The following is a 13168-nucleotide window of genomic DNA, read 5'->3' as shown; positions in this document are numbered from 1 at the left end:
TGTCAGGGCACGGTCTTGTTGTGTTGCCGTGACAACCTGTCACTCAGGATGCTCCGCATGCCACAGCACTTCCAGCTGCTTTACTCTTTACACACACCAGCAACAGACAGACACACACACACACACACACACACATACACACGCGCACACACACATTTTCACATCACTGATGAATGTTTGGAAGTCAGTTCTTCCTGCAACAGGACTTGAAACATCCCTTCGCACTCAGCTCGACACACAAACAGACACAATGATAAGGCCACACTGTTTGATTTTGCTTTCTTTTTCCTTTTAAAAGCCCCCGTTTGTTTGTTCCTCTGCTGGGGGGGTGGGGGTGAAGAGGTGTGGGGGTGAGGAGAGAGACAGAAATATGCATAACCCACCGAGGTCCTTTTCTCACACTCCTGACTCCTGCAGTGTCCGATTCCGAAAAAATAAAAGACCTAGTTGTTTTGATGTGTTCCTCTTTTTTAAGAGACAGATCAGTCATGTTGTCATGCATGATCCACTGAGTCTCGATAAGTGTTATGGGCATTTTTATTAATTCAATTCAATTTTTATTTATAGTATCAAATCATAACAAGAGTTATCTCAAGACACTTTACAGATAGAGTAGATCTAGACCACACTCTGTAACATACAAGGGCCCAACAATTCTAGTAAATCCCCCAAGAGCAAGCATTTAGTGGTGAGGAAAAACTCCCTTATAGGCGGTGTCTGACGGTGCTGGTTGGGGGTGTGATGAATAGTGGCAATAATAGTCACAATAAAGATAATGGAACAGTGACTAGAAATAGTAGTTGTAGTAGTTCATGACATAGCAGGGCGCTGCAAGGCGTTACAGGGCGTAGCAGGGCACAGCAGAGCATAGCAGGACGTAGCAGGGTGTAACAGGGCATAGCAGGGCGTGCATCAGCACCCCTGCGACAGCTGCAACCATGATTTTGGTGCCACCCTAATTCAAGGAAACATGCTGGGCGAAAAAAAACAAAAACATAAGGACTCCGGGGAATAAGCTCCCCAGAGTTAAGCTAGTAACAAGCATTTCTGGGACATGGATGCACACAGATGGAAAGAGAGAAAGGAGAGGAGCTCAGTGTGTCAAAGGAAGTCCCCCGGCAGTCTAGGACTATAGCATATATTATTGATGATATGGTAGATGAATCTGACTACTATGACGAGAAGCAGGTGGGCCGGGCTAGGCGGACGCTGCAACTCCTCACTCCCTAAGGAGGAGAGTTTTAAGTTTACTCTTAAATGTGGTGAACAGTGCCTGCCCCCCCGAACCCAGACTGGGAACTGGTTATCTGGGGCCTGATAGCTGTTTTGTCTATGCATATAAAAGAACTAGTTCAGGATATACATGATGTGTGCCACTGGTCTATACTTGTGCTTAAACGTAAATATTAAAATAGCCACAAAAACAGTTTTTTCCCTTCAAGTAAGCCTCACCAACAAGGCCCCAGACCCCAACTGACACTGACTCTTAACCCCCCCCTCCCTCCATCCACTAACCTTCATACCGGACTTTACTATACTGTATATTCTTTGCTAATTTTGCTCTCAACCCATATATATATATATGTATGTATATATATATATATATATATATATTTTTTTTTTACCTTTATGTATCCAGGTAAGTCGATTGAGAACAACTTCTCATTTGCAATGACGACCTGTCACATTCACACAGTTCCACATTCATACCTGGAAGCTGCCCAGTACAACCACAGTCTGATCTGCTGGCCACTGACCAGCTCCACTGAAGCGGTTGGGGGTTAAGGGCCTTGCTCAAGGGCACCTCAGTGATGATAATGAGGGAGGGACAAGCGCTGCTCTTTCACTTTCCCCACCCAGATTTTAATCCTGTCGGTCTGGGGATTGAACCGTTGACCTCCCAAGCTCGCTTCTCTAACCTTTAGGTCACCACTGCCCCCATATTTGTTTTTCTGTATTTATTTCATATTCATGTTTAATATGTTTGTTTGTTAATGTATGTGACTTTCAGCAAGGCAAATTCCACATAAGTGTAACTTATTGTGGCAATAAAAACTTTTTCTTATTCTGGTTCTGATTGTGATGTGCCATCTTTGGTTTTCTGTGGGCTGTATCTCAGGCCTTTGTCATGGCAGATACTAGCTCAGTTCTGATGTCTGCCCTTTGATGTGTTCATGAGGGTTTAAGGACCCTTTTAAGCAATGTATGCACCGTACACTTTTCTCAGGGGGGGGGGAAGGAACACAAGCAAAACTTAAACAAAACTTGGAAGGAGTCGGCTACAAGATATATGTTCTTATTTTTGCACAAACACATGTTACTCACCAGCACTCTGTGTCCTTTTTTCTTATCTTATCTAATGGTGGCATATTGGCGACTTCCAAATACGTTGATTTGTACTTCCAACAGTACTGGTAACAGGATGCAAACAATAAACATTTTCACGCTTGTGTTGTTTTCCATTCGACCATGCATCGTCCTCTCGTCCTCCCGGGTAAACACTGAAAATCAACACTTTTTCTTACGTTTTTGTCTCTTTTTTTTTTGACACTTTTGGTGTTTTTTTTCAATGTTTTTGTCGCTTTTTTGTTTTTACATTTAACACTTTCTAACATTTTAAACTTATTTTGGGAATTTATGGTCAATAAACCTCATTTATAGGATATTATACCTAATTCTTGAAATAAAAAAGCAGAAATTATGAATTATTTAGACTAATATTAAGTGAAGGATAATCACAGAAGGGTCAACGTCGGGATACTGTTTCGAAACATTTAAATTTTTTTTTTTCTAAATGCAAAAAAATTGAATAAAACACCCAAAATTCAATTAAAGCAGAGATCGGATCTTTGGTTGCACTTGTGAAGCACGTTGTATGGAATCATCCGCGTTATTTTTGGGTACACAAAATTAGGTAGTTAAAAAGAAACCCATATTTCTGATATAGAAATTTAGAAAACGGGTCAAATTTGAGCCGCAGACAACACAAGGGTTAAACATACAGCCCCAAAATACTGTTCACAAAATGTCACGAAGTGCCACTCTCGCACACTAACCGTGAGGTGACAGGTGACGTCCATTAGCCGGGGTTCAGAGCAGGAAATCCACAGGTGTAATTCATTACAAGACGTGGTCTATTGTCCCGGTGAGGCAGTGAGCCCACTGCAGCCGTGATTAATGTTAATGATTGCACCTGTGCTTTTTCCACTAATAAATGTCAAACTGTCTGCTGTGAAAAATCCCTGTTTACTTTAATGGAGATCTCCTTTAGTTTTCTTTGACCTCCTAAACTCTACTAGACTGATGAACTCTTTACCAACTTCCGTTGTCCCACCAGCTGAATGTACTCATTATGCAGAATGACTTAAAGGTCCCATGGCATGAACATTTAACTTTATGAGGTTTTTTAACATAAATATGCGTTCCCCCAGCCTGCCTATGGTCCCCAAGTGGCTAGAAATGGTGATAGGTGTAAACCGAGCCCTGAGTATCCTGCTCTGCCTTTGAGAAAATGAAAGCTCAGATGAGCCGTTTTGGAATCTTCTCCTTATGAGGTCATAACAAGCAAGGTTACCTCCCCTTTCTCTGCTTTGCCCGCCCAGAGAATTTGGCCCATGAGAAAGAGACATCATGGCTTTCAAACGAGAAAAGTGGCAGTTGGTCAAGGCCACACCTCCACCCTCCACCTTGCCACTCCCACTCTCCTCCTCAATAGCTTCAGACACAGAAATGGTACATCCTAAGGAAAGCTCATTGTGGGACTGGCTCTAGTGGCTTTAATTCTGCGCCTACTGGGTCTTCTTCAGGCAAAATGACGTACAACCACATCCCGCAATCTAAAGTTATGCTATGAATGAAATAGACATACTACATATCCGAGGGTCAATTCGGGGGCCTTTTTGAATCATTTACAATTCCGTAACTGTCTCCATCTGTTGAAAGCCCGACTGAGAGGGGCTCTGATTTCGCCCGTCGTCTTTCACTTTCCCTTTTAGCTTTTAGTTGTTCTTCGTTTAATGTCCTTCTTTTCTGCCTGCCCCCAGTATCAGCCATAACTACAGCAGATAACTTCTCAAACAACATTAAATACAATTATGCCCATAAAAAGAATTCTCCTGCTAGCTTTTACCTGGCTGGATACAATAACACAGGCTTTTCCGGGGATTTCCGGATCAGAATGTGTTACTGTGGCGCAGTCTACCTGGGAAGCGAATTTACGAATCCTATTATGGCCACGACAAAACCCGCCCTTCAATCACTACTATTGGCCAGGCGTACATGCTTACGCAAGGCAACAGTAACCTGATTTGTACAGGTCCTATCCCCTGACCAATCGGCTATCCTAACCTTAACCACTCGAGGTGAAATGCCTAACCCCAACCAATCGAGCTGCTATTGAAGGGCGGGTCTTGGCGTGGCCATAGTAGGATTCGTAATTTCGCTCACCGGAAAAATCGGACAGGGCAGAGGCAAAAAGTATATACAAATCGCGTTCTTTTCACTAGTCTCGTTTGCTGTTACAGGTAATTTATGATCATGTTTCAGAAACATTTCAAAGTTACACATAGTCACTTTAACCGTAGGCCTACTTAAACACAGTAGAGTAAATGCACTTCATTACTTTCCAGCACGGTTAGTAACTTGCACAGGCTTCCCTGTTGGTGTGTAATTGGACTGAATACACCTTCACGCACAGATGAAGATGTCGGTATGCGGGGCACTGGGTCTAGAAATCGCTCTCACGCCACATCAGATTACACTATAAGCTTTATTTAGCCCGGGGCTTAATACAAATCTGGGCTTCACGTGAGAGTGACTGACAGATGACGCAATACTATGAAGCAGTTGCATGGTAGCCGATCACACAGTGCAGCATTGCATCAGAAAAAAAACCTCGAGGTCGTAACAATAGATACGTTGTGGGGGATGAAAATGAGAAATTCAAAGCGGGAGTTTGCACTGATATGAGAGTTTTCTGTCTGTTTTGAGTCGTTGTGTGTGTGTGTGTGTGTGTGTGTGTGTGTATGTGTGTGAGTGTGTGTGTGTGCAAATGAAGGGAACATTATCACATGCCCGTCCGAGGGTTAGCAGGGACAGGACGCCAAATGCCAAGCCGTGACAACGTTCACGTCGTTCAGCGTGGGATCATCAAAAAGTCCCCGGAGAGTGGCGAGGCAGGCGGGGACGTGTCTGTGGCCATGTCAGCGCAGCCCCCATTCAAAGCAACTGCTGTTATCCCAGAAAACTATTTGCAACGGGACATCTCCTGTTCTGAGCCCAAAGCCGGGCTCAGTGCGCGCGCGAGGGACCCAGAGGGATCGCATACCACAGAGCCCAGAGCGCTTGACTCACTGGCGTAAATGGTGACCGTCATTTGCGCATCTATTTCTAAAAATAAACAAAGTTGGTTTTATTATCCCTCTGAAATGCACGGATGAGTTCTCATGCCCAATTAGAGCCGCTGGTTCGCTCTGTGCGCGCAGCGTGGGCGTGCGTAATTTGCGCTCATTAAGTTAGTTTTTCCCAAAAGTTGTGTAAGAAGTTCGGGTAGGACAATTAATGGAGAAAGAGTGATGAATAGGCAACGTTGTTCTGGTAGAGAGGAGCTCGTTTGTGTCCGCGCAGAAAACAAGGGACTGTCCATCTGAAATGGATTAAATCAGCTGTGTGAAGACACATAAAAATAAACACTCTGGCTGTGTTGTTACTGTACGCTGGCAGTGTGGGGCAAAGTGGTTTTAGTGTAGCACCCGAGTGAGAAAAGGAGGGGGGGGGGCGTCCTTGATCGCAACATCAAACACTGGTGTCGTCACTCGTCGGCGATACGTGCAAACATTGCCTGTTCCAAAAGCAATATTGACGTGAATGTTGTATTCAAATGAGCTGCCTGGCCGGACATATGCGGGCCAATCAGAGCCCACCGTATCATCACACCTTCTTTTCAGAAATCATTCATAACGCCGATGCGTCAAACACTCACAGAGGACCCGGCTATAAATACGGCTGCGCGCAACGCACAGTTAGACATTTTCCCAAAATCAAACGCAAGTCACAACTGAGCAGGGAACCGCGGGAATCCGGTTTCTACCTTTGATAAGCTCTCTACCTTGCTCTACATTTTATATTCTAGGCTATATTTAGTATCCAGCTCACTATGTTGTCCATGGGTGGATTACATTTGAAGCACGTCGTGGTGGCAGCGGTCTGCTCCGTGCTGGCCACAGGGACGCTGGGGTCCCCGGTGGTGGGGCCAGAGCCGATCCGATGCGCCCCGTGTTCTCCGGAGAAGCTGAGCCAGTGTCCAGAGGTGGCCCCCGGATGCACCGAGGTGCTGCGGGAACCCGGCTGTGGATGTTGCCTCGCCTGCGCGCTGAAGGCTGAGGAGCTGTGCGGGATCTACACGGCGCCGTGCGGCTCCGGACTTAGGTGCACCCCGAGACCTGGCGACCCCCGGCCGCTGCACTCCCTCACCCGGGGGCAAGCCGTGTGCACGGAGAGCACGGAGCCCGAGCCGACCCCCGAGCCCCAGACACAAGGTAGGCCTATATATCCTCCACATTTACAGGCTACATCGGTGTTCAGCAAATCCAGCAAAATCCTCCTTTTTAGGCTACAACCCCCCCCCCCCCACCCCCCCAAAAAAACTTGGCTGGTCTAATTACGGTTACATTCAGTCAGTCCCGATTCACATTCATTCAATTTCCTTCTCCAGATCAGGGAGAACCAGAGGCTGAGATGGAGAACGCAGCCATCGTCCCGGACCCCGGCTCCAGCCACTACCTCCCCGGCCACAGTAAACCCTACGACCCGAGGGCTGCTGCCGACGCTCAGGAGAGCATGAAAGCCAAACTCCTCGCCAACCGCAAGAAAATGGTCGAACAGGTGAGACCCAAACGCTGCCCCGGCATCGTTGTGCGAAATCCTCTGTGTGTAATATGTTACTAAAAGTTTTTGGGAGGAGGTTTAGGGGAAGAGGACTCGTGCACCACAAGGGGGAGCTCGTGTGCTGTTTGAAGGGAGATGATAGAGAAAAAAAAAAAAAAAAAAAAAAAAAAAAAAAAAAAAAAAAAAAAAAAAAAAAAAAAAAAAAAAAGAGACTGGGGATGCTTGTTATTACAAGTTTAATATTGCTGTCAGCCCACGTGTTTGCTGAGAATAAAGCGGTGCTCCTTGTTATTTCTGTGTGTTGGCACCGTGCAGGTACAGAGCACAGTTAACCCTCCTCTCACCTGTTTCCTCTCTACCAGGGGCCCTGTCACGTTGAGCTGCAGAGAGCCTTGGAAAAGATTGCCAAATCCCAGCAGAAATTAGGAGACAAATTAACCAGATTCTACCTCCCCAACTGTGACAAGCACGGGCTTTACAAACCCAAACAGGTTGGTGTCTCCGGCTAAATGTGCTCCTGAGTGTGTGTTGGATTCATAACTCCACTCAGCTTGAAATAATCTCACCAATTTGTGTGTGTGTGTGTGTGTGTGTGTGAGTGTTCTTAAACCAAGATTATGTCAACCACAGCTTTAAAACGAGTGTGTGTGTGTGTGTGTGTGTGTGTGTGTGTGTGTGTGTGTGTTACAGGCAGGGATTTTCACCTCCAGAGTGTGTTTTGTTTAAGTGCTGCTTGACCGCGTACATGTGTGTGTGTGTGTGTGTGTGTGTGTGTGTGTTGTGTGTAGGTACGGGGATTTTCACCTCCAGAGTGTGTTTTGTTTTAGTGCTGCTTGACCGTGTGTGTGTGTGTGTGTGTGTGAGTGTGTGTGTGCGTGTGAGTGTGTGTGTGTGTGTGTATGTGTATGACATATGGAATGACAATGGAAGCAGTTCAAATAAAAGGACTTTCTGTTTGTGTCACTTGCAGTGTGAATCCTCGTTGGACGGACAGAGGGGCCGATGCTGGTGTGTGAACTCCTGGAACGGCAAGCAGATGTTAGGTTGGACCGACCTGCCTGCAGGAGCAGAGTGCCCTTAAAGAGATCAACCACTGATGCAGATCTCACAGAAGAAGAAGAAGAAGAAGAAGAAGAAGAAGAAGAAGAAGAAGAAGCAAGCAAGCCACTGATTTTTTCCTTTTGGGATAAATGTTTATTTATTGATCATGTCCATGGTGGTGTTTAATTCAGGTACACTATCATTGCTGGGCTTTGGGTCCAGGCCACTCTGAACCCCTCCCTCCCTCCTCTTCAAACACCCGTCCCAAAGAGAAAAAAATTCTATTTTTGTTTTTCTGAAAAAGAAGATTTTAATATTGATGCATTTACTCTTCAGCCTTATTTATTTCAACATTATTTGATTTTATTTGTTATTTGTAATTATTTTATGAGTATTTATATAATGTTTTGCCTTATTGTTATTATTATATTATTATTTTTATGGGTGTATAAAGTGTATATATGTATCTTGGCCCTGAGTAACTCCACTGCTGAGTTGAGCTCGCTCTACCCTTAAAGGAGTTGTCTGGACGTTTGGTTTGTGACAAACCAAGCAAGAACAAAAGCACTGAGTGACCAAATGTCATTTATAAGTATTTTCTAAATGTTGTTTTTATGATTCATTTTCACATTGTTGCCATTGTTATGTCTTTTTGTTGTTGTCTCTTTTTATTTTTATTTTTCCTGATGTGACACGTGATCACCTTTTGTCAGCGAATGCAAAACTCTCAGTCGGGAATCTTTAAACAGTACTCAGAAAACATTTCCCATGGTTCCATGGGGTTGCAGTTAGCATGACAGGCGGCGCCTCCATGCACCGCCTCTCAGACGGGTATTTTCTACATTTACCTACCTCCAATATTTATGTGTCTGCTGTCAGTTATGTTGCTGTATCTGTCGTCAAAAAAAACAAAAAACGACTTGCTATTTTACTTTACATGTCGCTGTTCTCTTACCAAGAAGACATGACCACAAAGAGCGAGTCCCACAGTGAACGTGTGACGCCTCTGCTCTAGCTATACATGCTGCTGATGGAGAGAGAATTATTGTTGATGTGAGTCTATTCCAAAGTGACTAACTGTTCACACGTGTGTGTGTACACTTTTGTAATTGAGATGTAATGTAAAAAGAATAAAAGGTGATATATTTAATAAAAACATTAACCTCAGCTATGTGCTCCTGGCCTCTCTTTCACCTCAGGCAGGTTTACTTTGTGCACAAACATCCATAGATGGCAAAACATAAGAACCGTATCAGGACATGAGTATGAAAGTCTGTGTAGATGCATTCCTGCAACACATTTTCTATATTCGGTGCGTGTGTGTGTGTGTGTGTGTGCAGTGTTATCACTGTGATCTAAAGTGGAGGTCCTTTTCTAACTTTAGGCAGTTCGCGGGGACATGCAGCGCCACTCTGCCTTTTGACCCGCTCTCTGTTTGCCTTGGTCGGGCACAGGAATTTGCTTCAGCCTCTCGTGCCCGCTGCCAGCCTGCCTGGCACCACCAGATTTATTTTTATTCTTTACAAATTGAACCTTTGCTTTATCCTTATTGACACATTCCAAGACTGAGGGGAGCCTGATTGCATTCAAGGACTTCAACACGAGCAAAATGTGTGTCCTGATTGCCTGCAGAAACGAAGCCTGCAGTAAATAATCGGCTTATTAGCTGCTGATGACAACGCTGTTCCTTCCCAGTGATATGAAAAAAAAAAAAAGTCAGGGACGAGACAAAAACAAACATCACAGACAGCGCCTTAAAATGTGTTCACTTTTTATTTAAAAAAGACATTAAATACAAATTATATTTTGAATCAATTCCTTTCTCAGAGAAAACAATAGCTGTGTGATTTCTACTTTAGTATCATGAAAAGCTTGAATCCAAAAAAGCTTGAATCCAAAAAAAAAAAAAAACTCTTTAAAAGGATAAACTTGAAATGAAAAACAAAATACATTTACCCGTGAACAGAGAATATTCTTAACGTGACCAGCAGGGAAAAAAATAAATGATACAAAATCAAATAAAAAGTGACATTACAGAAGTGTGAGCCTGGCTCTGCACTAACTGACTGAGGCGGGATGGCTGGGTGTGCATGGAGAGAAGTGACTTACTGAGAGGTGAGAGGTTCAATGGCCTTAAGAAGCAGTGAACTAAGTTGACCAGAGACCTGAGTGCCTGACTGACAACAGATTTTCCCCGAGGCTGAAAGTCGCCTGCTGGGCACTGAGCTTACAAATGACCCTGCTGATGAACAGAAGCAAAAGGTTCATTAAAAAGTAAAAACATTCATTAGTGATTATATTCCCCAAAATACACTGAATCAAATAGACTTTGCTGTGCAATCGGTGAGTCATTGAATTGTTCATAAGAAAACCTAGTTTGGATCAGCTTATAATTCTTTCTTAGATAAATAATTTTTATTTTTAAGTACTGTACATGATGTCTAGTCAGACACATAGCTGGCCAGGAAATAATAATAATAATAATAATAATAATAATAATATATATAAAAAAGACACACTTACAAATATTAGGGAGAGAATAGCTTAAACATATTTTTATGTATGTTCCTCCCCCGTACATCAAGTCTTTGAATAGATGGGATTTAGCACCAACAGGTTGGTTCTAAGTTGCTGCTCTCTATTAAAGGAAGTGTACAGCCGATTTCATGCTACCAAGCTACCGGGCAAGCATTCTTTGTCGGCACTCTCTCCACTTTTCAAGTCTTTACACAGGATGTGGGGAGAGCATCGGGCAGGAAGCTCCTCGGGGAGGACCCTGCCTCCTCCCTCAGACCCCCTACCACTTGTGTGAATGCATATTTGGTGCTGTGTCCACCTTGTGGAGATTTGTTGGCATACGATCATACAAGCATTTCTCAAAAGGAAACAACAACAACAACAACAATAACAACAACAACAACAACAACAACAACAACAAAAAAGAAAGTAGTTGCATTGAATGGGAACTTTCTGAGGGGTGTTTGCTAAGAATTGCTGTCAGAAGTCCTGGTGTAGCTTCGTTTTTTTTTTTTCTTTTTCTTTTTTTTTCATTCTTTTCTTTTCTCCTCCTCCCTGGGTTATTATTGTTTTCTTACAGTATCACACTGTTTCATCTGGCATTACCTCTAAGGAAAGGTATGCAGATGCAGATAGGTCCAATTGTCTTTAACTGCATGCATTGACGAGTACAGCGGCGCAGCTAAAGTGCTTTAAGTGCTTGTGCTTGAAGCATAGGGGCAGCTGGCACCTGCGGGAGGGCGGGCCGGTCACACCGGGCCTCGCCCCGTTCAAACAAGCCTACACCAGGTTGCACCACTGACAGGAAGGGGACTGGAGGTGGGGCAGGGGGGGTAGGGGGTGCTGGAGTGGGGACTAACAGCTCGGGTTAGCGGGTTAGAGGCGGGATCAGGTACAAAAACGAGGACACCGTTTTAGACGGGGAGTAAAGACGTGTAGGATTGGGGGGACCTCAGCACCGGAGCTGCATGACGGACACGGGACAAGGACGGGGGATGAGGACACAGGGGAGCAGGTTAGAGCGACAGTGGGACAGTGACATGGATGTGGACTGGAACAGTAGGCGGTGGGGAAAAGACAGGAGACAGGTGCGGCATGTGAGCACCTCACAATAATACTCCACCAACGATCTACCCTTTGAGTTTGAAATACTCGTGATTCACAGCAGTTACAGTGGATTACATTGGCAACCCAGAGTCACACAAAAAGTATCAAAATGTCCATGGAAACTTCTCAAACCACTGCAGCAGCACGATCCATACGTTCCTTTTGTTGCCAAAAAATGGCCGAATAAATAACTTCTCTTTGTTTCTAGCGCAGTTAGCTCTTCAGCTGTCAGCTGTCAGTCAATCGTAACTAAACATGAACGGCTAACTGTGCTAGCGACAATGAAAGCTGTCTTTAGCCATATTTTGGTGGTCTGATGGCTGATGTGAGTTAGACTGAAAATGCAATTTTGTGTTCGCTTCAGTGTTCAGTCTGATGTCAGCTGTTATTTGAGGTTAGACTATTTGCGAATTAGTAGCAACTGATGTATCCGCCAACGTCTTTCACTTTGTTACAATGGAAGCTGTGGTAGCAGATTGATTAGAGTTGTAATCCCAACCATCAATGAAAAATAGAGGTCTGGAACCAGGCTAATATTTTGGCACATTTTGCATCTTAATCCACTTCTCCGCTGTTCATCTGTTCCTTCAGTATGTTCCAACATAGTTTCTCTAGAACATAGCCAAACGCACAACTTCCACTTCACACTCTTGCAGCCTTATAGCTCAGAATGTCTGCCAGGAGCGGTGTACTCGCTGGAGGAGTGGATTCAGAAGTTTCTCTGGACGTTGTCATGCTGTTTTTGCAGGATCACCCTTCAAATCTATTTTAGCTGTTGTGAATCGAATCTAACTACAGCTGCTGTCCTCCACACAGGTGCTACAAATGAGAGAGCCGTTTCAGGAGGATTTCAAACCAAAATGTAGATTTTTAGTGTGAAGTAGTCCTTCACACAAGGACTACAGAGGGCGAAGAGGAGGGGAGGCATGGTACGGTTTGTTTTTAAGGCACTGAAACTGCACGGTTTGCCTCTATTCCCTTCCCGATAGCAGGGCAAGGGACAAGCCAGAGGCAGCAAGGAGGGCCCTTGGTGCTGAATAAGAAGCCAAAGCCCTGCCGTCCTTTAATCCTTCACTTCGAATTGGACTCTGAGCCAGAGAGCGTTTCTTTTTTCTTTTCTGCATTGTTTAATGGAGCATGGGCTGGGGATGGGCAGTCTGACATCTCTGAGCTTAGTAACATACAATATTTACACATATAAACACTTTTGGGAAAGCGCACACTCACACGCCATCTTGCACAGACATGCAGCTGTGCACACGTACGTTATGCAGGTGCTCACACATAAAGACACACAAACAGACTTGCGGTTACACACTCACAGACAGACAGACAGACAGACACACACACACATAATAGAAACGGTGGTGGTGCGGGTTTTTTTTGGGTCACAGTCACAAACATGTCCTCTTTAAAGTGAGTGGAAAAGTCCGTCCTTCCTCTCTCTCTAAAAGAATAGTGCAGATGGTAGGATTCTCTCTTTCTTCCCCTTCTCTCTCAGCTTAATTGTTGTTTTCTTTTTAAGGAAGGTTAAAGGTTCTCTAAGCACAGGACAGATAGCTGTGATGGACAGGAGTCTTGGCCAGTTGCCGAGGCGGTGCTCCACCCCGACACACTT

General features: G+C 44.4%; 1 protein-coding gene across 1 annotated transcript; it reads left to right on the top strand.

Moving 5' to 3' along the window:
* Positions 1–5964: 5964 nt before the first annotated feature.
* On the top strand, positions 5965–9093 carry igfbp1a (insulin-like growth factor binding protein 1a). The gene is given in 5 exon segments (XM_039811277.1): positions 5965–6536; positions 6713–6882; positions 7248–7376; positions 7856–7963; positions 7965–9093. Coding segments are annotated over 5 exon segments (807 nt in total). The 5' UTR covers positions 5965–6154; the 3' UTR covers positions 7983–9093.
* The last annotated feature ends 4075 nt before the right edge of the window (positions 9094–13168 follow it).

The sequence above is a fragment of the Perca fluviatilis genome, chromosome 9 (assembly GCF_010015445.1).
Source record: "Perca fluviatilis chromosome 9, GENO_Pfluv_1.0, whole genome shotgun sequence".
In the NCBI taxonomy this organism is placed as follows: Eukaryota; Metazoa; Chordata; class Actinopteri; order Perciformes; family Percidae; genus Perca; species Perca fluviatilis.
Note: the sequence above shows the minus strand (reverse complement) of the source record. Positions and strands in the feature narration are given on the sequence as shown.